The sequence below is a fragment of the Electrona antarctica genome, assembly GCF_951216825.1.
Source record: "Electrona antarctica genome assembly, chromosome: 9".
Classification (NCBI taxonomy): Eukaryota; Metazoa; Chordata; class Actinopteri; order Myctophiformes; family Myctophidae; genus Electrona; species Electrona antarctica.
This window is the reverse complement of record NC_136790.1, coordinates 15,918,911-15,945,130: the sequence shown is the minus strand read 5'-3', so window position 1 is coordinate 15,945,130 and position 26,220 is coordinate 15,918,911. Positions and strand designations below refer to the sequence as shown.

The following is a 26,220-nucleotide window of genomic DNA, read 5'->3' as shown; positions in this document are numbered from 1 at the left end:
AGGAAAAATGGGGAGAGAGATGGGAGGGATCGGGAGTCGAACGCGCGGCACACCGTCAGGCTGGCTCAGCAGCCTAGGTGACCAGACGGTTGAGCTAACCGTCCAGGCTTTAAAAAAAGAAATGTAGCTCGTTTTGAGCTTGTAGATTTTTTTTGCTACTTTTGTGTGATGTGACGAAGTAAAAAAGTTAAATTATGGAGGTAAGAGTGACAGTGTATGCAATGTGGCCCTCCGGAGTGAATGTGGAAATACAGTGGCCCTATAGTCTCCATCATCAAAGTTGCCCACCCCCTGACATAGAATGATTGTTGCATTACATTCACCCATTCATACACCCGATGGCAGAGGAGGAATCCATGCAAGAAGGCACCAACCTACATTCTACATTGATACTTTTACGTTAACCCATTCTGGGCGGGAACCTACCAAGCATTATGTTATACTTTAGCTATTGAAAAATAGTGAAAATGTGCCTCAAATCTTTGAATATATATTATTACAGAGTGAACATTTTAACTCAAATCTTTGCTCAGATGGGGGTCAGTGGCCAATTTCATATAATTTTGAGGGGTCCTTGACATAAAGAATGGAAACATAGGGTTTTTCAGAAAACTGTCAGGGTTTAGAAGGCATTTGTAGAATCTTTGTTTGTGTCAGGTCTAAATGGGTTAAGTAAGAAATGTGAGTATTTTTTCCAGAACTGCAGCCAACCAGGGTTCTGTTCTGCTGGTCTAAGTGGTCACTATAGTAACACTTGACTATCTATTTACTGCACATTGCCGGTTGCCTATAGTCTACGACGTCCATGTAGTGGTTCATGTCTGTGACTCTGAGACTATTAGCTAACCTCATTTTAATAATGACATGCTGCTACTGAGCAGACAGTTTCAGGGTTTTATCGCCAAAGTGGGATTGATAATGTGCCCTATTAAATTGGAATGGATGGATATTATCTGTCCGTCAAAAAGCAAAAGGATTACATGTAATCACAAATAACAGAACCATTAGAGGGAAGCGCTCATGTAATATTGATGGGAAATGATATTATAAAACCTGTCTGGGAGAGATAAGGCAAAGCTTGCACGGAAGAGTGTCCAGATTAGCGTCTGTATACGGTAGCTTCTGTGTTGTTGTTTGTCGCGCGACAGTGGGTAGCGGAAAGTTGCAAAAATAGCCGAGTGCTGTGTCCCGATGCGCTGCCTGTATGGGGGTGGTGTTTTAAGGATTATGTTATACTTTAGCTATTAACCCATTTTGACCTGAGATCCACTCGGTGGCGCGCTATGAGCTTGTAGATCTGCTATTTTTCTATAGCTAAAGCATAACATAATGCTAACACCAAGCCAAAATGGGTTAACATAAAGATCTTGAAAATGTGGCGCAAATCTTTGAATATATATATTCTTTCAGAGTGAATGTTTTTAACTAAAGTCTTTGCTTCTGGGAGGGTCCCTGGAACAACGACATATTTTGAGATGAGGGTCGGCGGCCAATTACATATTCTGGGACTCCTTGACATGAAATCGGTTGAGAACCACTGACATAGAAACATAGGTTTTTCAGAGAAACTGTCAGGATTTAGAAGACATTTGTAGAATCGTCCTCAGGTCTAAATGGGTTAATAATATCTGTGTTTTCTTTAATATTGTGACTAAATGTATGGAGAATATAGGTTGCTACCTTCAGGAAGGAGATATGGTGTACCAGCATACAATAAGGTCAGACTAAAGAGGTATTTTGTCCACCAGTCGACCTTGAGGCTTAATCAGGAGTTGTAGTAGCCACAGGATAATCTAAGCGGTGGATATTACTCTTGTTTTCATGTCTTTATGTATGTAAATTGTCTTGTTCTTTGTGTTATGTCAAATGTGTGTATATGTGTTCTGCATGCTTAGCTGCTGGGTCGCAAGACACATTTCAGTGTGAACTGACAATAAAGTACTATATCATATCATATCAAATAATAACCTTTTGGAACACATGCAGTTTCCTGATAAGTTTACAGTTTTGGTCACCCAGGGATTCTGTATGCCTGGGTTTGTGGCGATAAGTGTGTTTCCCCAGATTTAATAATCGATAGCTGCAGCCGACGCACGCACGCACGCACGCACGCACGCACGCACGCACGCACGTCGCACGCACGCACGCACGCACGCACGCACGCACGCACGTTGCACGCACAGTCCTCACTCCCCTGCTGTCTGTTTTGTTTGACTTGCCCAGCTTGGAAAGGTCAGTCAGTGTGTGTGTGTGTGTGTGTGTGTGTGTGTGTGTGTGTGTGTGTGTGTGTGTGTGTGTGTGTGTGTGTGTGTGTGTGTGTGTGTGTGTGTGTGTGTGTGTGTGTGTGTGTGTGTGTGTGTGTGTGTGTGTGTGTGTGTGTGTGTGTGTGTGTGTGTGTGTGTGTGTGTGTGTGTGCTCTACTTCTTCAACAGGGTATTGGAAACATGTCTGGTATTTGGTATATGGCTTATCAGAACAATCAAAATATCAAAATACATCAAAGAAAATGGCCTAGTGAGTGCATAATGTTTCAATAGCAGTGGTTTTTCAACCTTTTTCACATCAAGGCACATTATTTAATTTTTTAAAAACTAAAGAATTTTGTTATCGTTGGATAAGATCTAGTCCACAATTCCATGCTGTATGGATTGATGTTGGTACCATATATAGGAGAAGAGAAATAACAGGCAAAATAACAATTGTTTTACATTCTCTAATTGTGTGTAGTCTTCTTGTAAATTAAAGTAATGCAGATGTTTAACAATACTGTAACTCTTGAGAGTGTCAACAAAAGAGTATCATATATATATACATGTGCATGTTTTCCTTGTTAGGTGAACTTTGTGTGAACAACTTCACAGTAGGCTGTTCCATATATACAACTAATGAAGTTTGGGAAGGTGCAATTTGAGCATAATGGTGCGTGTGCGTGCGTGCGTGCGTGCGTGCGTGCGTGCGTGCGTGCGTGCGTGCGTGCGTGCGTGCGTGCGTGCGTGGTACTACCGTTTTCCTTTGCCCTGTTTCGCTCTGGTTCTCATCAGTTGGTTCATGTATCTGATACTAGCGTCACAGTCCCGCCCCCTACCAGGGCCCAGGAAATGATTCCCCGTTAATTTTCCTCATAGACATTTCAAAAAGTATTTATTTAAAGACCTTTTAAGCCTCGTACAAAGCCAACTCGAGTTGTGACAAATCATGACAACAAACACAGTTTTTCGGGCCGAACAGATAATTAGAAAGAAGAAAACGGCAGGTTACAACACTTTTTTTTGTTGTTTTTCTTCTTTGTAATTATTAGTTTGGTCCAAAATATTGTGTTTGTTGTCATGATTTGTCACAACTCGAGTGGGCTTTGTACGACGCTTATAAGGTCTTTAAATAAATACGTTTTGAAATGTCTGAGGAAAATGCATTAGGAATTATTTCCTGGGCCTGGTGTCGTCATGAAAGGGGGTGGGACTGCGACGCTCTATAGGCGGTGTTGCCTCCGTCCGTTTAAACAAGGCCAAAGGCTACACTTATTACTGTGTGAAAATACTCGCCTCCCAGAGCTGCAGCTCGCACGGCGCACGCAGGCCTAATTACCAACCTTCTGCTCCCAATTCCTGTGAAAATGAGGACAGCAGCTGAGAAAAAAAGCGATTGAATGCCGCGTGCGTGCGTGCGTGCGTGCGTGCGTGCGTGCGTGCGTGCGTGCGTGCGTGTCTCCTGGAGGAGTCTTTAACCCTCACTTCGGTGTCATAGTGATTGCAGACTTTCACAAGAGGGTTTAATTCCTTTGTATTCCTCCTCAAAGTTATCTTGATAACAGTATCTTTGCTTTGCTAGCCAAATTCAGGCATGTAATGACAACGGACAGCTTTGAACATAGAAATAAATGCTCTGTGTAGTTGGTTTTGGATCATGGTAAAAGGGTTTGTTTATTATTGTGGTCCCAGCGACTTCACGCATGCTGTTTATGGTGTTGTCAGTGTGAGTCTTGCACAATAACGCAACAAATAACCAGCGCTGTTGCCAAATAGACAGCTGGCTTAATTAAAATCATCAAAGAGGAAAGAGACCCTGTACTTGGAGATGATGAGTGCTTTATCAGGGATTATTGTTTTGGTGAGAAGCTGGGGCGAATACGCAACATGTCTGTCTCCTCACATGTGGCGTGCCTGCTTGTGTTTAGGGATGTGATTAAGCATCTCCAACCCCAGGGGATTAGCTGAGGCTAGAGGTAACTTGTTCCCCAAGGGCTTTTATTCACAAACGGCAGAGTATTTACAAGTTACCACAATGCATCAAATAGCAAACTTGTTGTGAACGGTCTGCTATTTCCAGTGCACAACACTGTGTATACCAGTATACATTAAAGGAGAATTTCGGACTAGAATGCTTTCTTACCTTTATTTGTAGTTGTCACGTCCCCACCAAAGAGGTCCAGGTGTTATTTTGTGCAAAAGCGCATTATTGGCTATTTCCCCTACCATAAGCCCTCAATGGGGCGTTGGGTTTTAGTGCTAATTTGTGCTAATTTCCATCGAAATAAGTAGTAAAGTGTGCCGCTTGGGATACTATTTACATTATGAAGAGAGGATATATACAAAAAAATAGATTTTTGAGCGATGGAAATAAGCGAATTAGCACTAAAACCAAATGCCCAATTCAATTCAATTCAACTCAACTCAACTCAACTCAACTCAACTCAACTCAATTAATTCAGTGCACACTGTGTAGGTGCACCCACAGACAAAATACATTTTGGTTCATCTCTATGCATTTAACGGTTGACACATGTGGTTTAAAACCAACATGTGTTAATGGTTAAATACTTGTATCCAACGCAGTGAACGCACGTGTTGTTCATTATGACACGCAGTGAATATTTAAGGCATATCTCCATGGGTTTCTCCATCTCACTGATTGGCCAACTACAGATTATTACAACATGCCAGTGTCCGTTTGGCTCCTTGCCGGACATATTTGAGCGATTTCTTCTACTGAGAACACTTGTCATACAGTAGGAGCAGTGCCAGGCTAGAGATGGTGTGTACCGATCTGTGTGATGTATGGATAAAATCTGTACGAGTAATATAATAAAATGTGTGTTTGCAAAACTCACGCCTCATGGTGGCGCTATAACAGGCCACTCTGGAAAATGTGGGGGCAGAGGTTTGGAATTGGCATCCAGGTAGTGTGTGTTCAGTTTAAGCTGGCCAGCGGTGTCGGAGATTAGCTGTACGCAGATGGCTAGTTGATTAGCTGTACGCAGATGGCTAGTTGATTAGCTGTACGCAGATGGCTAGTCGGCTGCCGAGGTTCGGCAACGACCGAACAACACTCTCAGTTCTTCTTCATCCACAGGTCTCGACCCGTCGGCGCGGCGATATTGGCGGCAAGCGACGGCAGCTTGTCGACAGGAGACACTTTCTAACTCCATTCCGCGACCCAGTCGGGTCGGTATCGCCCCTGTGGAGAGCTGGCTTAAGTTGTCGTGGGTGATTTTTGAGTGGTGAAACCACTCCTAGAACCAGCGATGTCCGTCCGTCCGTCCGTCCCTATGTCTGTCTGTCTGAACGTATGTTTAGGGTACCAAGTTCAACAGGGGGCACTGTTGCACCACTCACGTCAGACAGGTCTGATTTTAACTTGGCTGCAGCGAGCTACTGAAAACCAGATTTACGACACTCGTTACAGACAAGCTGGGATGTTAATCTTCTTTAGAGAGTGTGCTGCTTCGTACAGATGCATCGCTGCTAGACTGAAATGGCTTCAACCTACTGGTATTAAGCTATTCTTAGACTCTCCATGCACTCTGGAGTCTGGAGGATTGTTTACAGTCCTGTGTGAACCATACACATCTTGTCGGGGGGGACATGTGAGCCTATATGAGGTGTCTGCTAGAGAAACGGAAAGGCCATGTGGGTTCAGTAACATCAGTGAGTACAGTTCATAAGGCCATGGGTTCAGTAACATCAGTGAGTACAGTTCATAAGGCCATGGGTTCAGTAACATCAGTGAGTACAGTTCATAAGGCCATGGGTTCAGTAACATCAGTGAGTACAGTTCATAAGGCCATGGGTTCAGTAACATCAGTGAGTACAGTTCATAAGGCCGTGGGTTCAGTAACATCAGTGAGTACAGTTCATAAGGCCATGGGTTCGGTAACATCAGTGAGTACAGTTCATAAGTCCATGGGTTCAGTAACATCAGTGAGTACAGTTCATAAGGCCATGGGTTCAGTAACATCAGTGAGTACAGTTCATAAGGCCATGGGTTCAGTAACATCAGTGAGTACAGTTCATAAGGCCATGGGTTCAGTAACATCAGTGAGTACAGTTCATAAGGCCATGGGTTCAGTAACATCAGTGAGTACAGTTCATAAGGCCATGGGTTCAGTAACATCAGTGAGTACAGTTCAAGGCCATGGGTTATGTTAGTTCAACGCTCTTAACAATTGAATATTCATTTTAATTATTCCGTTATTGCGGACAGACTTCTGGACTGAACTATTGTATTTTAATTGATATAATGTATTTCTTGGGGCGGTTTTCTGAAATTAACCCAACACAATTTTTTCACAGACACGGACTGGCCTTGCTTCTATCAGACAGACAGAACAGTACATGTCAGGACAGGTCTTCTCAATGAAGGGCTCACTGTCTGCGGACGTGCATGTCATAGCCTACTTAACCCATTTTGACCCGAGGACGATTCTACAAATGCCTTCAGTTTTCTGAAAAACCCATGTTTCTATGTCAGTCGTTCTCAAACATTTTCATGTCAATGACCCCCCAGAAATATATGTAATTGGCCGCCGACCCCAATGTGAAAATATTTTGTTCTAGGGACCCCCCCGGAAGCAAATATTTGACTTAAAAACGTTCACTCTGAAAGAATAGATATTTAAATATTTGCGCCACATTCTTTCACAATTTTTCAAAAATAGCAGACCTACAAGTTCATAGCGCACCACTCGGTGGCGCGCTATGAGCTTGTAGATATGCTATTTTTCAATGGCTAAAGTATAACATAATGCTTAAAACACCAACAGGGGTTCCCGCCCAAAATGTGTTAAGAATCACAATGTGCCTTCGCTATGTGTTTTGTCATCTGTGCTGATGATGTGAGAGTGAGCTACCATGGTGCATAATCGCGCTGAGGGCCCGGCCCAGTTAAGTGGGGGAATAATGGTCGGGGCTGCGCTCTGGAGCAGCCAGATATCAGCTTCATTAGATGTGATTAGCATTACGGAAGCTCTGTGAAGGAAGAGACTCTTTGATGCTGGCTGGCTGCTCGCTGCAGCTCATCATCGCCCCTTTATGTGCTCAGCGATGAAACCCTACCCCCCCACCCTGTAATCTCCATCTTCCTCTCTCTTTCTGTCGCCTCAAATCCTCCTCTTCCCTTTAGAGTTTGTTGATTGATCTGATCAGTGTTGAGATAAGGAGGATCCTCCCGACTAAGAAGGCTATGGTTCTGATTTGTGTGTGTGTGTGTGTGTGTGTGTGTGTGTGTGTGTGTGTGTGTGTGTGTGTGTGTGTGTGTGTGTGTGTGTGTGTGTGTGTGTGTGTGTGTGTGTGTGTGTGTGTGTGAAAATAGGGATGCTGGCATTAATGCCGTTCACAAATATATTTTTCCCCAATAAATTATATATTTTATATAATAAAATAATAAGTATATTATATAATATATTATATTATCAAACATAAATTTCGGACATATCAAACGATGCATGTCCTTGTTTGACTCTGACCAGAAGCAGCGATAAAGCTTATCCCCACCAGCCAATCCCCACTGGATAAAGATGACAATGAAGGAACCAGCAGAGAGTCTTATTTAGGTCGCAGTTTACTATGAAAACCTGCAAAACATGTCAGTCAGTCCGTCACGCCTCGTGACACGCTCCATATATGGCCAATACAGAATTCATTCCATATGTTGATCTCACCTAATCAAACCCTGTACACTCAAGACACTGCCCCACTTAGATGTCCATATATGGAGCTGACCTGTTCTGACATTCCATTATGTTGATCTGACCTCATCAAACCCTGTACACTCAAGACACTGCCCCCGCTGCCACCCTTAGATCTCCATATATGGAGCTGACATGCCACAGCGCCAGCAGTCTGCCGTCACCCAGGCGGATGCGTGCACACGACTTCGTCCCTTTAGGGCGAGGTCGCTTCTCGCCCTCTTCATTATTATTACTTATCCTCTATATCAAACAAAGTAAAAATGGTAAATGATGTATTTATATAGCGCCTTTTTTATTATTTTGTAATGTTTTTTTTTTGCGGCTTTCGCCTTTATTTTATATATTTTTTAGAGAGACAGACAGTAGGCTGACAGGAAATAGGGGAGAGAGATGGGGGGAGTGACATGCAGTAAGGGCCGTCGGGATTGGGAGTCGAACCCGCGGCACACTGCCAGACTCGGACTACCGGCCAAGGTGCCTGGACCGCTGAGCCACGGCCCAGGCCATATAGCGCCTTTTATCAAAGGCGATTTACATTCACTCATTCATTCCCACACACATTCATACACCGATGGTGGACCAACCTGCACATGGGGAGCAATTAGTGGTTCAGCAGCGTCACACTAACTCTGGGGGAGCCTGTGGCGGCATGGAACTGCAGGGAACCTTCTGGTTCCCAAGCGGACACTCTAGTCTAGCCCTGAGCCACTGCCAAGGACTGAGTATTTAAACAATCAAAGGTCGTTCTTTGTCATTACGAAGCATTCACCTAGACTACGGTATGGCTTCAGGGCTGGCCACAGCACAATATGGGCCTCCTCACTTGTAGTCCCAACGCATCTGCTCTGAATAATAAGCAGCGTTGTGATGCCTCTTCGTCCCGTCGACTATTGAACAAGCTGTCAGTTGTCGGCTGCAGATGGTTTGAAATGTATCTGACTGAAGAAAAATATGTAAAGGTCAGACTTTAGGATGAATGAACATTTCTTGCAAATAATGAATTCCACAGTGATCCATTTTTGTTTGGAGTATTTTCCAACTGTAAAATGTCAGTGTACTTCTTGCTTCCAATTAAGAACATTTAAATAATTCCACACGCACGCACGCACACACGCACGCACGCACGCACGCACGCACGCACGCACACACGCAACCACGCACGCACGCAACCACGCACGCACGCACCCACGCACCCACGCACGCACGCACGCACGCGCACACCACGAGGGGACGAGGATGAAATGAAATTTAAAATGACGTCATCATCAGTGACAAACAGACTGATATGATTAGCTCTGAAAGACATTTCCGTTTGTTTCTAGGAAAGACCAGCACCTGCTGTCCTCCGTGAACTGCTGGTACCTCGTGTTGAACCAGACGAGACGCGAGAGCCGCGACCACGCCACCCTCAACGACATCTACACCAACAACGTCATCGTCCGCCTGGCCCAGATCAGCGAGGACGTGATCCGTCTCTTCAAAAAGGTACGTCAGACTATATCAGACTATCACGCAGGGACGTGCAGAGGCAGGGGCTGACATTCCGTAAAAGGGCACTTTTGGATTAAAATATCGGATCTACAAGCTCTCAGCGGGTCGTAGCGCTATGCGTTGTGAGCTTTTGGATCCGTTATTTTTGCAGTCAGGGGCTGACATTCCGTAAGAGGGCACTTAGGAAGAAAATGGCCGATCTACAAGCTCTCAGCGCGTCGCTATTTTGCGAGCGCGACCCCGCACTCGTTGGCTACTGGAGATGCTGTGATGACATGATGATTTCTAAACAAATTCTTTCAGCGCAAAATGCTGCGTTCAAGATGCAGGAGAGTTCCGAAAAAGCAATTTTCGGGTATGGCATGGAAAGGAGAGGAGTGGCATTTGCATTTCTTTCACCATAGTATAAATGCTGCATTCATGGTCCGGGAGAGGGCAGATGTTTTACAGACGGGTAAAAGGGCAGGGGCTAAAGCCCCCTTTTGATGGCTATGTGTGCACGTGCCTGCTATATCACGTATACTCCCTCCTTTTTTGGGACTTTCTCTTATCGTGCGCATGCATGCGGCTGCTCATAATATCGCCGAGCTAGGGCAGATGGGACGAGTGAGCAGTTTCAAGCTTTCATTTGCTGAGTAAAGTATTCCTGGCAGTTCGATGGCCAGCCTGGAGCCGGCCGGGGCGAGTCTGGTCGTAAACGACAGCAGACGTATCGTGTATCGTATATCGCCTGGCCGTTGCTACAGTGTATTCCAGTGAGTTTAACCCGTTCAGGACGGGAACCCCTTTTGGTGTTTTTTTTGTTTTTTTTAACTCTTTATTTTTTGAATTTTTGAATATGCAAGAGACACAAACGACAAACAAGGCATACAATAAAACAAAAACATCAACAGAAGAAACAGAATAATAATAAAAAAACAAAAAAAAACAAAAAAACAAAAGAGGTCATGGGATGTACAGCAACAAGCAACAACAATACATATTACAGACTTTTGGATTCATTGACAACCGGAAAGACACAGCCCATATTCACCCTTTTGGTGTTTTAAGGATTCTGGTATGCTTTAGCTATTGAAAAACTGGAACAACATATTTTCAGATGGGGGTCGGCAGCCAAATTCACATAATTCCGGGGGTCCTTCACATGAAAAAGGTTGAGCACCACTGACATAGAAACAGTTTTTTTTCTAGAAGCAGCTTTTTTTTTCTTTTTGAATCGGCCTAAATAGGTTAAATAAGCGCAGGTCCCCGTGCTCTCTCCTCCTGGCTTAGCATGGAGACTGATACGGTGTTGCGTATGTGTACTGTTAGTATATACTGTGGTGTTTTGAGTTGTCATATTAGAGCAGGGGTTCTCAACGTTTTTGGCCGGGGACCCCCGGAAATGCTTTGGCAATGTCTCGGGACCCCCGCCCCGCCCCCTCCCGACCCCCAATATAAATTGACTGCTACAATAACCTTAAACCATTTTGGGCGGGAACCCCTTTTGGTGTTTTAAGCATTGTTATAATTTAGCTATTTAAAAATAGCAGATCTACAAGCTCATAGCGCGCCACCGAGTGGCGCGCTACGAGCTTGTAGGTCTGCTATTTTTGAAAAATCGTGAAAATAACATTTAAAAAAAAATCTTTTTTTCTTCTTTTTTTTTAAATAATTTGGGGACCCCCCAAAATAATTTGGTGACCCCCCGAGGGGTCGCGACCCACGGGTTGAGAACCCCTGGATTACACAAGTACAAGTACAAGGTGTCGGGGGCACTATGACTAGTTCCATCTGGCCTGTGGAGAAACAAGCAGCAGGTCGTACTGAGGCAGAAAAGTGAAGCTGAAACGAAACCTCTCTCTGGACTTTAAGGCCCCATAATAACCCCATGCCAGGGCGTGCAGCGTTTGGCCCACTGTCAGCACATAGCAGAGATGACTGAGGTTACTTAACCAAACACCAGGACCCTGTTTTCACCTGGCAGGCCTTCCGCTCTAGGTGAGCCCTGTGTGTGTGTGTGTGTGCTGCCAGTCAGCCTACATTTAAGGTGTGTGTGTGTGTGTGTGTGTGTGTGTGTGTGTGTGTGTGTGTGTGTGTGTGTGTGTGTGTGTGTGTGTGTGTGTGTGTGTGTGTGTGTGTGTGTGTGTGTGTGTGTGTGTGTGTGTGTGTGTGTGTGTGTGTGTGTGTGTGTGTGTGTGTGTGTGTGTGTGTGTGTGTGTGTGTGTGTGTGTGTGTGTGTGTGTGTGTGTGTGTGTGTGTGTGTGTGTGTGTGTGTGTGTGTGTGTGGTGCGTGCGTGCGTGCGTGCGTGCGTGCGTGCGTGCGTGCGTGCGTGCGTGCGTGCGTGCGTGCGTGCGTGCGTGCGTGCGTGCGTGCGTGCGTGCGTGCGTGCGTGCGTGCGTGCGTGCGTGCGTGCGTGCGTGCGTGCGTGCGTGCGTGCGTGCGTGCGTGCGTGCGTGCGTGCGTGCGTGCGTGCGTGCGTGCGTGCGCAGGGCACTTCAACTTGTGTGCACGTGTATATACTAGGGCATTAAGCAACTAGTCGACTAGTTTACTAGTCGACTAGTAAATCCACTAGTCGACCTTGTTGGTACTAGTTGACTAGTTGATAAGAAAAAGAAAAAAAAAGTTTATTTTTTTTATTTTTTATTTTTTCCCCGATTTTGTAGGCCTCAAGATCAGGTAGATTATAGTTATAGTCACCATGTACACAGTTTTTCAATGTACAAATCTTTATTTAAATTTTTTTATTTATTTAATTTTTTACATAATAGGTAGTTAAACGACTAGTCGACTAGTAAACTAGGCAACTAGTCAACTAGTAAAAATGACTAGAAGTGAATGCCCTAGTACATACATGCCGCACTGTCTATGTGCTATCCTATTTTAATTTGTGTTATATTCTCCACCCTTACCTGTGTGTCTTTGTTTCATCCGTTCCTTGCCGCGGCGCTGCTATGGCAACTGAATTCCTTCAGGTTTAATAAAAGCCTAACAACAGTATATCTTATCCATCCATCTATCTCCATCTGAATGAGGGAACTGAAGTTCTGTTCAGTTTTAACCCATTTCGACCGAGACCGATTCTACAAAATGTCTTCTAAATCTAAAACCCCATGTTTCTACTGTATGTGTCAGTGGTTCTCAAACTATTTCATGTCAAGGACCCCCAGAATTATATGTAATAGGCCGCCGACCCCCGTCTGAAAATATGTTGTTCCAGGAACCCCCCAGAAGCACAGATTTGAGTAAAAAACGTTCTCTCTGAAAGAATATATATTCAAAGATTTGTGCCACATTTTCACGATTTTTCAAAAATAGCAGACCTACAAGCTCGTAGCTATGAGCTTGTAGATCTGCTATTTTTCAATAGCTAAAGCATAATATAATGCTTAAAACACCAAAAAGGGTTCCCGCCCAAAATGGGTTAAGTAAGGTGTCTCGGGGAGATTTTGTGCTGCTGGTACTTTCTAGTCAACACGAGTAACAACGAATCACTTTGCAGTTCAAGTTCTTTACTATAAATTGAAATCGATGGAATCTTTCAAAAACAATTGTAACTGAACAGGCTTGTATGGTTTCTCTTTACACATTCCACAGAGAAGATTGTGTGCACATCTATTGCCTGTATTTATAGGCCAGGTGCAAAAAGAGCCTTTTAAAACGGGAAGCGATGGAACGCAGGCGTTGTTGCCTGGATCAACGACAGGTCTCCTCCAGGTCTGGATCAACGACAGGTCTCCTCCAGGTCTGGATCAACGACAGGTCTCCTCCAGGTCTGGATCAACGACAGGTCTCCTCCAGGTCTGGATCAACGACAGGTCTCCTCCGGGTCTGGATCAACGACAGGTCTCCTCCAGGTCTGGATCAACGACAGGTCTCCTCCAGGTCTGGATCAACGACAGGTCTTCCGCCAGGTCTGGATCAACGACAGGTCTCCTCCAGGTCTGAATCAACGACAGGTCTTCCTCCAGGTCTGGATCAACGACAGGTCTCCTCCAGGTCTGGATCAACGACAGGTCTCCTCCAGGTCTGGATCAACGACAGGTCTCCTCCAGGTCTGGATCAACGACAGGTCTCCTCCAGGTCTGGATCAACGACAGGTCTCCTCCAGGTCTGGATCAACGACAGGTCTCCTCCAGGTCTGGATCAACGACAGGTCTCCTCCAGGTCTGGATCAACGACGGGTCTCCTCCAGGTCTGGATCAACGACAGGTCTCCTCCAGGTCTGGATCAACGACAGGTCTCCTCCGGGTCTGCTCATGAGGGGCGCAACAACGCAAGCGTAAAAAAAAAGAAGCTAAACAGTATCCAGGTCTGGTGAGTCGTGGGCGTGTGCACGAAACGAGCATGCGCGCAAACAAATTCACGGGACCGCGCTCACGTAAATACGCTTGCGTTGTCGCACCGCGACTGCTCCCCAGTGCTCCGCGCCAAAATGCAGGTCTCATTGAAAATGAGACCTAAACTAAAATCTACACTAACACGACAACACCCCGCTACACTCTATGATAGGCCAAATTGACAATCGTGTCTCAATCGGTGTATTGTATCAGGATTCAATGGAAAAAAAACACACAATCCCCCCCAGCTCTGGTCCTGTATGTCAACCAGCACTGATTTCCTAGGCTGCGTGTCTGGAAGGACAATCATTGGTTTTACAGAGCTGTGGGAACATTCCCCAACTTCTTTTCCAGGCTTTTAAAGAGGCCCCTTTGATGGTTTTACAGGTGTGTTATACTGTCTGCAAAGCTTTTGTCCAAACATTTGAAAGCTGTTTGTTTTTTTTGGTGAGCGTGTGGTGTCGTCAAGAAAGACCGATGGCTATCTTCAGAGTTGTGAAGATTTCTTTTCTTAGGAATTGTAGTTAAAGGAATTACAAAGTCATCACACACTAGTTTGGCGTACGCTTGCTTTTCACGGATATAGAGAATTTAGTTAGGATTTTCACCGCTTTTTCTGCTAATAGCCGCAGGACGACACATTCGTCTTCTTGCTGTGTGTTGCATCATGGTGGTTGAACCCCCCCCACTCCCCCCCTCCCCGCCCCCCCCGCACCCCACCCCCACCCCTAAAGCCCAATTTATACTTCGTTGTATCGCGGCGCGCTGGGCGGAAAATAGCCAATCTATAAGCTCACGTCCGCGAAGCGTGTAACACGCGCTGTGAGCTTATAGATCAGCTATTTTCGGCATTAATAATAAGCCTCCCGGCAGTGTGCTGTGCGAGGCAGTCTGTCTCTCTCAGTCCTGTCTCTGACATATCAGAGGCACTGACGCATACTGATGATGCCATTCACCAGCTGGCAGAGAGAGAGAGAGAGAGAGAGGACTTCCCATTTATCACATTCATTCACATTCGCTCCTTTGGGCCGGAACGTATATTCCGCTATATATACGCCCCCCCAATCAATATTTAGGATAAACAGTGAGAAAAGGCAGTATTTTCTGCCTCCTTGCTGTTTGTGGTATAAGGAAATGCAGCCCTCCCCTCCCCTCTTCCTCTTTGTTTCTTTTTTACAAGCTTCTCCTTAATTCCTTGCTGATTTCGCTTATTTCTGAGTCATTATGAGCATGCACCGTCAGGCTCGCTTATTATTATTATAGTGTACAAAGGGTGTGGTGGACACATTTCATTCTTTAATGCTTTCATCTATCCATATACTGTATATCTATTATATCTATTTATCCAGTAATCTGTCTGTAACCGTTGGCTAGGGTGTGGTTTGAGCTTTGTGTGTGTGTGTGCGTGCGTTGCATGCATGCGTGCGTGCGTGCGTGCGTGCGTGCGTGTGCGATGTGTGCTCAAAGCCTACCCTTGGTGTTCTACGCTGTGAGTCCAGTGAGATTTGGCTTGCTGCTCCAGGTCTATTGATCTCACTGAGAGTAATGCTTCTCATTATGATTTATCTGCAGGAATACTCACTATGGGAGGCACGGTGTAATAAATACTCACTATGGGAGGCACGGTGTAATAAATACTCACTATGGGAGGCACGGTGTAATAAATACTCACTATGGGAGGCACGGTGTAATAAATACTCACTATGGGAGGCACGGTGTAATAAATACTCACTATGGGAGGCACGGTGTAATAAATACTCACTATGGGAGGCACGGTGTAATAAATACTCACTATGGGAGGCACGGTGTAATAAATACTCACTATGGGAGGCACGGTGTAATAAATGCTGCACAAACACCAGGCCAGGCAGGCAGTGGTGGAACGCAAAGTACATTTACTTAAGTACTGTAACTTAAGTACAATTTTGAGGTATTTGTACTTTACTTGAGTATGTCAAATTTTCCCCCACTACATCTCAGCGGCAAATATTGTACTTTTACTAAGTTACTTTCAAATTTACTAGTTACTCTAACCACTTGACTTCAGCCCTATATTCATCCATTTGAAAATGCGAGATGCGACACATTGTGAGCTTGTAGATCTGCTATTTTCAAAAAGATTTGTATACATTTGAAAACTTGTGAAATTGAACATTCTGCATAAGGAGTACTTTTACCTATATGGTACTTTAAGTACATTTTGAAGCCGACACTTTTGTGCTTTTTGCTCAAGTACATACCGGTATTGAATTCCGGACTTTTACCGGACTTTTACTTTTACGTAACAGACTATTTCTATATTGCAGTATTGATACTTTATTACTTTTACTTAAGTAAAACATTTGAGAACTTTTTCCACCACTGCACCAGGCCGGGGGGAGGAGCTACGCTACTGTAAATACATGAGTAGTACAGTGAGAGCCAGTGTACAGTACAGTATAGTCACACACACACACACACACACACACACACACACACCGGTAGACGGTGCATGGAGACTTTGGGGAGTAGGGAGGAATGTGACCTATTCCTGCCAATAATATGAAAAGAAAAAGTTCCAAGGAAAATGACAAGCGAAGCGAGAACTAGAAACATTGCACCCAGTAGAGTTCGCGCTGCATTCTCCATCATCCTTGTTCGATTTTCAAGATGTGACATGACCAGTACCACCTGAGATGACTGAGTGATTGTCTCCACCAGGCCGAAGGCATGGGGATGTTTTGCACTCCGTCCGTCCGTGTGTCCGTGTGTCCGTGTGTGTGTCCGTGTGTGTGTCCTTCCGTCTGTGAACAGCTAATCTCTGGCACCGTTAACCCGGTCGATGCCAAATATTGCACACACACTCCCTGGATGCCAACGATGAACCTCTGCCCCAGAAATTTCCAGAACGGCCTGTTATAGCGCCACCAAGAGGCCGCTTTGTGCAAAACAAGTTTTTGGACAGTACACCTACAGATTTTGTCCAAACATCACGCAAATTGGTACACAGTCTCTCTAGAGCCATTCAACGAAACGTGTCTTTCAGATTTCTCAGACGCCATCCTGATTGGCTAAGATTGGCTTCCAAAGTTCGCAGGAGTGCTCAGTTTCAAACAAAATGCTGCAAATCATGAACACATCGTGTGATTTCCGTGAAATTGTGCATGCACATTCCCACTAGGCAGAGGAAGAAATGCCACATGAACATTTTCAACTCAGCCTCATGGTGGCGCTATAACTGGCCGAAAAGTGTTTTTACCTCTAACTGCACGGATCTGTGGATAACTTTGTATGCCAACTCCCTAGAGGCCAAGGAAAAACCTTTGCCTGGAATTTTTCACATCTGCTCTTTATAGCGCCACCAGGAGGCCTGTGAACAGCTAATCTCTGGCACCGTTAACCCGGTCGATGCCAAATATTGCACACACACTCCCTGGATGCCAACGATGAACCTCTGCCCCAGAAATTTCCAGAACGGCCTGTTATAGCGCCACCAAGAGGCCGCTTTGTGCAAAACAAGTTTTTGGACAGTACACCTACAGATTTTGTCCAAACATCACGCAAATTGGTACACAGTCTCTCTAGAGCCATTCAACGAAACGTGTCTTTCAGATTTCTCAGACGCCATCCTGATTGGCTAAGATTGGCTTCCAAAGTTCGCAGGAGTGCTCAGTTTCAAACAAAATGCTGCAAATCATGAACACATCGTGTGATTTCCGTGAAATTGTGCATGCACATTCCCACTAGGCAGAGGAAGAAATGCCACATGAACATTTTCAACTCAGCCTCATGGTGGCGCTATAACTGGCCGAAAAGTGTTTTTACCTCTAACTGCACGGATCTGTGGATAACTTTGTATGCCAACTCCCTAGAGGCCAAGGAAAAACCTTTGCCTGGAATTTTTCACATCTGCTCTTTATAGCGCCACCAGGAGGCCGACATATGTAAAACACATTTTCTAATATTACTCCTTCAGATTTTATCCAAATTTCACGCAAATCGGTACACATGCTCTCCATAGTCATGTGATCAAGACGGGTTTGTTTGATTTCTCATAATCCACCCTCATTGGCTACGATTGGCTTCTAAACTTTTCAGGAGTAGCCCGCTTTGTACCCGTTTTGTACAAATCGCCACAACTACTCAACGCAGCGTCCGGTTGTGGTGAAACTGTGCATGCATATTCCCACTAGGCTTTGGAATAAATGCCACTTGACAGTTTTCAAATCAGCCTCATGGTGGCGCTACAACAGGCCAAGCCGCGTCACACATACACTCACGTTTATATTGCTCCTAAACATTTTGCCAAACATCACACATACACTCCTATCCTCCTGGTGGAGACCTGTGCCCAGAAGGGCACTTTTTCTAGTTTCCTCATCTTCTTAAACTAATTTAAAATGGCCTTTAAAAAGGCAATTTTTTTAAAGGTTTCAGATTTTTTTTAAAGTGATCCTAAACAAAACTATATGATATTTCCTAATCATTTCACCAAAAATGTTTATTACAATTTATGTAATATATATAATATAATATAATTATTTATATAATATATAATATATATAAATAACACTGTCTGTGAGTTATGTAACATAATATGATTACATTGAATTAAATAGGATTAAACCTTAGACTTAAACTTACTGACTTACTCCTGATGATGACGTCACAAAACCATTGATTTAGGCCAAAGAATGTCCTATTTTGGCCAAGTCACACTCTTATTTCGGCCTAAATCACACTCATTTTACTAAAAGGGGCAGTAGGATCAGCACGATCCTTTTCAATTAGGACTTTGGCGATTTTACCAGAGGTGGCCGCATCCCGCATGTGTCATGATTGAAAAAAATAAATCCTCAAAAAAATTACTTGGGCCATTCGTTTAACCCATTTTGACCTGAGATCAGATTCTAAAAATATCTTGACAGTTTTCTGAAAAAGCTATGTTTCTATGTCAGTCGTTCTTCGATTTTTCAAAAATAGCAGACCTACAAGCTTGTAGATCTGCTATTTTTCAATAGCTAAAGCATAACATAATGCTAACACCAAAAGGGGTTCCCGCCCCAAAATGGGTTTAAGAAGGTGACGATTTTGAACTTGATTGTGACCTTTTTACCTTTTGGCCTTTTCATTTCGACCCAAGTGTTCATAATCTCCTCAAGGCGGTGTCTTATTCTCACCCTTTATTCATGAGAATCCACCCATCTGTTCTCCATTCTTGACCTTGCTCTTTTGACCTTGTTGATCCAAAAGATAATCAACTCTTCCTGGCAGCCTAATGGTCATTCCCACCAAGTCAACTCTTCCTGGCAGCCTAATGGTCATTCCCACCAAGTTCCATGAAAAGTCCAGCCATCTGTTCTCGAGTAACAAACAAACCTAACCCCCGTCCAACAGCATCGGAAAACATCAATAAACTAATAAACCGAGTTCAGTCACTAGACTAGTTGAACTGTCTTTATCTTTCTTGCATTTTCATTCCGTTTCGCACGGATCCTCTTTTTTAAGTTTCCTGCATGTTTGTATGCTGTGTGTTGGTTACAGATGTTGTTCTGCTTCTGTTGTCATCCAAAGAGCTGCTTTGTCACACTTCCATTGTTGCAATCACTTAGTCTCACTTCTCTCACTTCTCAAGTTATGTTTCTAATGATAACCGACGGAGGAATGACTGTAAACCAGTTGTCTTCAACCAAGGCCTATTATTTATTTGGCAATTGATCCACGGACCACCATTTGATGAGATTTAGGGCTCCATTTTCGTCACCGCTAAACCCCTTATCCCTAAACTTCTTTGCCTTTTTTTTAACTATTTTAAAAAACATTTTTGAATAGTTCAACTAGCCAATCAACGTTGACACGTTGTGAGCTGGTAGACTGGCCATTTTAACTATTCAAAAATGTTTTGCAAAATAGTAAAAAAAGGCAAAGAAGTTTAGGGATAAGGGGTTTAGCGGTGACGAAAATGGAGCCCTTAGCCTCTCAGACCTAAAACTAAAGAATATTTTGTTATCGTTCGTTGACACTCAATTCCATACTGTTGGCAAACGTTATGGAATTGAGCTAAAAAATAACAATTCTTCTGGGGACGACCTGGAAGCCCCTCAAGGACCACTCACTGGTGGTCCCCGGACCACTAGCCTCGGTACACAGGCTTTTATTTTTGATTCGGCTCAAAAATGAAATCCTGGGGGAACGAGACACATTTCCTGGTCTAGGAGTGGGAGTGAACGACGGTGCAGAGGGGTGTCACTTGAAATAATGTGACGTCAGTTTTCTCTGCTGTTTTTTTTTACCATGGAGGGGAGGGGCGGGGGAGGGCCCCTGCCTTTTACCCGTCTGTAAAACAACTGCCCTTTCCAGACCACGAATGCAGCATTTACTATAGGTGAAAGAAATGCAAATGCCACACTCCTTTCCATGCCATGCCGGAAGGCAGCATTCAGGAGAATTGCTTTTCCCCCCCAAAGTCTCCTGAACGTGAACACAGTATTTTGCATTGAACAAATTTCTTTAGAAATCCATGGCGTTACACCGCATCTCCACTAGCTAAAGAGTGCTTTCGGGGTTGTGCCCCGAAAATATCTGATCTATAAGCTCTCAACGCATCGCGCTGCGACACGTTGAGAGCTTATAGATCAGATATTTTCGATATTTTTGTCCAAAAGTGCCCTCTTAACGTGATTTCAGCCCCTGCCCCTCTAACACTCTCTGCACGTCCCTGCTGGGCCAGGCTACCGGACCACTGGTCCCTGCTGGGCCAGGCTACCGGACCACTGGTCCCTGCTGGGCCAGGCTACCGGACCACTGGTCCCTGCTGGGCCAGGCTACCGGAGCACTGGATGGAAACCACTGCTGTAAACTGTTCATCTGAACTTGTAGCCTACCGTATGTGTCAGTCTGGGAAGGAGAGTGATGGAGCATCACTGTCTCATTTGAGCCTCAACGCTAAATAATATACTATAATTAATTGTGTGAACTGTGAAGCAGTGGAAAAGAGAATTATGATTCACAAACAACACACAAAAGTGGAGCTATAGCTGGAAGAGAGACTTGTTGTTGTTCGCCTTGCTACAGTATATTGCTGATTTTTATCATCATCCATGTCCTTTTATTGGTAAGATGATATCACACATTCAACACCACCCCCCCCCCCCCCCCCCACACACACACACACACACACACACTCGCACGCATGCACACACCCACACAAACGCACGTGTACACACGTACGCATGCACGCACACACATATGCAGTACTACGCCACACAGGGACAAATAAGTGAAACAACAAGAAATGAAAACCTCATGTGGTTTCAAAACAGACCCGTATGCACATGCAGAAGGATTTATAATACATATTTTGCATGAAATCTGGGAATTGGCTCATAATTCATTAATTTGATATGAGTAAAATTTGGGGAGCAATGGTTTTCCACTGATGAAACAAAGGTTTTTCAGAAAACTGTCAAACAAAAAAGATTTGTAGAATCTGGTCTCAGTCCTAAATGGGTTAAACAAAATGACACTTTGTAGTAGTTTTGTCATAATCGTTTCCATGTTGAAAAAATGTTCATACATTATAAAAAGCTGAAATTGCAGATCTACAAGCTTACAATGTGCCACTTTGTGCCTCGTTGTAAGCTTGTAGATCTGCTATTTTTAGATCAGTTTTAGTATAAAAACAATGAATGTCAGTAATTTCTTTGTATATTTCAGTTATTTGTCATAATCTACCCTGTGCATTTTTTGATTACCAGACAAACGGAAATGTAGTCTTTATTCATATTATGTTCCAATGTTCAATGCCAAAAACAACAATTACATCGTTATCGCAATTAGCCCTTCGCCAAACCCCACCCCAAAAAGCGATTGTCCAATGCCAATCCAAATAGTTTAGCAACTGTTGCTATGCAGGTCAAGCTATCGCCACCTCATAGCTGTCAATGTTATTTTGCATGGCTGTGTTGTTGAACATATACACGGCTTAACGTCGGGAAAGTTACACAACTGACCAACCCAGGTGATGGCTATAATAATAATGACATGCAGTAGTCTTACCGTGCAACATGAAAACTCCTGTCGGGCGGTCGTTAAAAGTTGATTCCTCCCTCTGTCATTTCCTCGTATTTCTAGTATATTTAAATAATGTCATGCATATTTGCCCAGTGCATGGCCTACTGCAGGCCTGGTTGACTAGATTTAAGAATACATTTTGAAGGTTTTGCTTCTGAAATGATCCATTATTTATATGGAGAAATCCCGTCATTAATTTAACATGCATCTCACTGGGTGAGAAGGACAGCTTGACCTGTCTCTTCACTGCCAACGTGCCTATTGGACAAGGACGGGTTGGGGAGGGACTTAGCAATTACTCGTCGTTTCGTGATGGCCACTTGTGGTCTCACTCCTCCCGTCTCTGTTTGTCTTTCAGAGCAAGGACAAATTGGCATCCAGAATGTCTCACTGTGTCTCCGTTTGTCTTTCAGAGCAAGGACATTGGCATCCAGATGTCTCACTGTGTCTCCGTTTGTCTTTCAGAGCAAGGATATTGGCATCCAGAATGTCTCACTGTGTCTCCGTTTGTCTTTCAGAGCGAGGACATTGGCATCCAGATGTCTCACTGTGTCTCCGTTTGTCTTTCAAAGCAAGGACAAATTGGCATCCAGATGTCTCACTGTGTCTCCGTTTGTCTTTCAGAGCAAGGACATTGGCATCCAGATGTCTCACTGTGTCTCCGTTTGTCTTTCAGAGCAAGGACATTGGCATCCAGATGTCTCACTGTGTCTCCGTTTGTCTTTCAGAGCAAGGACATTGGCATCCAGATGTCTCACTGTGTCTCCGTTTGTCTTTCAGAGCAAGGACATTGGCATCCAGAATGTCTCACTGTGTCTCCGTTTGTCTTTCAGAGCAAGGACATTGGCATCCAGATGTCTCACTGTGTCTCCGTTTGTCTTTCAGAGCAAGGATATTGGCATCCAGAATGTCTCACTGTGTCTCCGTTTGTCTTTCAGAGCAAGGACATTGGCATCCAGATGCACGAGGAGCTGGTGAAAGTGACCAATGAACTGTACACTGTAAGTACAACTCTTTACTTATTTTTTTTTATCCTTTATTTACCCAAGGCCACAAAACGGCCTGGCCAATCAGCGGCAGCTAGAGGCGGGATCAAGGCAGCACTGTGTATGCCTTGTAGCTGCCGCTGATTGGCCAGGCCGTTTGGTGGCCGGAGCATCTAGTCTGCCTGAGAGTTCCCAGAGAGCAGTGTACTCTCTGCTGCCCCATCTGGCGGAGTCAGGTTACTGTAGCTGAGCACAGGTGCTCATTATCAGCAACGCCCTGCACATAGAAACATACAGATAGACACACACACACACACACGCACACAGTCACACACATTAAAACCTGGGAGCTGACCAGTACAACCACAGTCTTATACTGTTGGCCACTAGGCAGCTCCAGGGGGAGCAGTCGGGGGTTCAGTGCCTTGCTCAAGGGCACTTCAGCGGTGTTGGGTGAGTGAGGGCGCTCCTCTAACCCTTAGGCCAACCGCTGCTGTGGTTTTTAATTGGAACACTGGCTCTTTTTTTCCATTTCCTGAATAGTAAGAGTTTTGGACATGAAAGATTTCCACCCGACGGCTTCAATATCCTATCATTGAACCCTATCGTTCTCATTTCCGCTTTTCTCTCTCACGCCTTCCTTCTCTCCCAAACGCACTTCAGAGGGCTCCACGTCTTCCTTCTCTCCCAAACACACAACGCACTTCAGAGGGCTCCACGTCTTCCTTCTCTCCCAAACACACAACGCACTTCAGAGGGCTCCACGTCTTCCTTCTCTCCCAAACACACAACACACTTCAGAGGGCTCCACGTCTTCCTTCTCTCCCAAACACAACACACTTCAGAGTGCTCCACGTCTTCCTTCTCTCCCAAACACACAACACACTTCAGAGGGCTCCACGTCTTCCTTCTCTCCCAAACACACAACGCACTTCAGAGGGCTCCACGTCTTCCTTCTCTCCCAAACACACAACACACTTCAGAGGGCTCCACGTCTTCCTTCTCTCCCAAACACACAACGCACTTCAGAGTGCTCCACGTCTTCCTTCTCTCCCAAACACACAACACACTTCAGAGGGCTCCACGTCTTCCTTCTCTCCCAAACACAACGCACTTCAGAGGGCTCCACTTTTGTGCAACACTTCCTAACATTTTAGTCTAGTTTTTATTTGTTGACGAAATTGTCAATATATTTCGTCTTAGCTTTAGTCACCATAGCTTAGTTTTCATTTCCGTTTCCATTTAGTGTTTTTTTGGTCAATGTGGTGTTTTTTTGTGGCTTTCGCCTTTATTTTATATTTTTTATGGAGGGACAGACAGTAGGCTGACAGGAAATGGGGGGGATGACATGCAGTAAAGGCCGTCGGGATCGGGAGTCGAACCCGCGGCACACTGCCAGACTGGATTACCAGCCAAGGTGCCTGGACCACTGAGCCATGGCCCAGGCCGTCGTTGAACATTTTTCATCACAGTATCAGTGGACAGAATCGACACTGCGCTACAGCGATGGAAGCATTACCCATTCCCAAGCATGAGCCGTTTCAGCCATGACACCTTTATAGAGATGCACCAGCTGGATGGTTTTCAGCTGATCATCCATGATCGATGACCAGCCAGCCAGCCAGCCAGTCAGTCTCATATCTCATAAATGGGCGAAGTAAACAGGGCTTGTGTCAGAGTGGTCAACACTCTGGATTTTGCTGCACACTGCAGATTGAATTGTTCTTTTTTTGAGCGGTGACTGGGAGCAGATAGCATTTTATAACTGGGGGGGACATATTTGGGGGCTATGAAAAATTTCATGAGAAGGGGGGGGCGGGGATATCCCCCCCACTTTTGCGCATAATTACGCAGATTTTCAGCGTTTTTTAGCGGCTTTCACGGCAAAACACTGCCAACACAGCAAAACACATGCAGCCACGGTACATGGCTTTTTTTTATTTGGAGGGGATAATCCCCCCTCCTCATGAAACGGGGGGGTCGATCCCCCCCGTCCCCTCCCCCCTATCTGTGCGCCTGTCTGTATGTCTGTCTGTTTGGAGTACAACCCATTGCAGCTGATTGGGGTCGCATTCGGGTCACGCACGCACGCACGCACGCACGCACGCACGCACGCACGCACGCACGCACGCACGCACGCACGCACGCACGCACGCACGCACACACATACAACCCTGAGATTTGCTTGCTTTTCATTGTAGGTTTCAATTCTGCAATGTATGATGCAATTCTGGGTTGTTTATGAATTGATTCAGTGTGTATACCGTACGTGTGTTTTGCATTAGTGGGAAAAAAAAGAAAAAATCATTTCACTTTCATCTCTCCCCCTTGCTTTTCTTGCTCGAAACAACTCTTTCAGACATGCATGTGTATTGTGTATTGTGCACGCCCACACACGTACAGTACACATGCACACACACACACACACACACACACACACACGCGCGCGCACACGCACACGCACATGCACAGTGTCTGTGTTTAGTACAGATGATGATGATGATGATGATGATGATGATGATAAGGGAGCACGAGGTACTGTACTGTAGGCCGTCGTTATGATGGAATGGAACATTGCGTCTCTCTCTCCAAGTGGGCCAGTTGTACGTAGTAGTGTGAGACGAAATCACTTCCACATTGAAGGCTGCTCTCTCTCTCTCTCTCTCTCTCTCTCTCTCTCTCTCTCTCTCTCTCTCTCTCTCTCTCTCTCTGGTGCCAGCAGTGGCTGCATGCATGTGCCCTCGGTCTCAGGAATGCAAGGTCCTTCACCGCGCTTATAGTCCTGAGACCAGATTTATTTTTGAAAATCGCTGATCTAAAAGCTCACAATGCGTCGCATCGTACGAGAGACCAGCGGCTATATTTTCGAATGGCCGAAATGTATACAGAGCTGAGGTGGTTAATGTACAGTATGTTTTGTAATGGCAATCAAAATCTATTGTAACTAGCAGTAACTAAAGCTGTCAAGTAAGTGTAGTGGAGTAAAAGTATAATATTGGAGTAGAAGTAAAAGTACAGAAACTCCAGTAATGTAAAAGTGTCTCAAAATGACACAATTGTACTTACTGTAAGCAGTGCAGTACGTGAGTGAAATGTTACTTTACAGTTTACACCCACTGCCTGTCACACACACACACGCACACGCGCACACACACACACACACACACACACACACACACACACACACACACACACACACACACACACACACACACACACACACACACACACACACACACTCTCTGTTGTTCACACAATCCCTCCTCTCTGGGTAAGGCTGTATACAGTATGAGGTTCCTCTCAACCTGCCTTCAGTAACGCACGCACGCACGCACGCACGCACGCACGCACGCACGCACGCACGCACGCACGCACGCACGCACGCACGCACACACTCACACT

The 26,220-nt window shown here is 44.9% G+C and overlaps 1 protein-coding gene across 2 annotated transcripts in view; it reads left to right on the top strand.

Moving 5' to 3' along the window:
- srgap3 (SLIT-ROBO Rho GTPase activating protein 3) overlaps positions 1-26,220 on the top strand; it is a 140,688-nt gene that overhangs the window by 39,565 nt on the left and 74,903 nt on the right. For both annotated transcript variants that reach the window (XM_079510060.1, XM_079510061.1), the window contains exons 3-4: positions 9,289-9,451; positions 22,771-22,833. In XM_079510060.1, the coding sequence (XP_079366186.1) occupies positions 9,289-9,451; positions 22,771-22,833 (226 nt within the window). The remainder of the gene's footprint in view (positions 1-9,288; positions 9,452-22,770; positions 22,834-26,220) is intronic.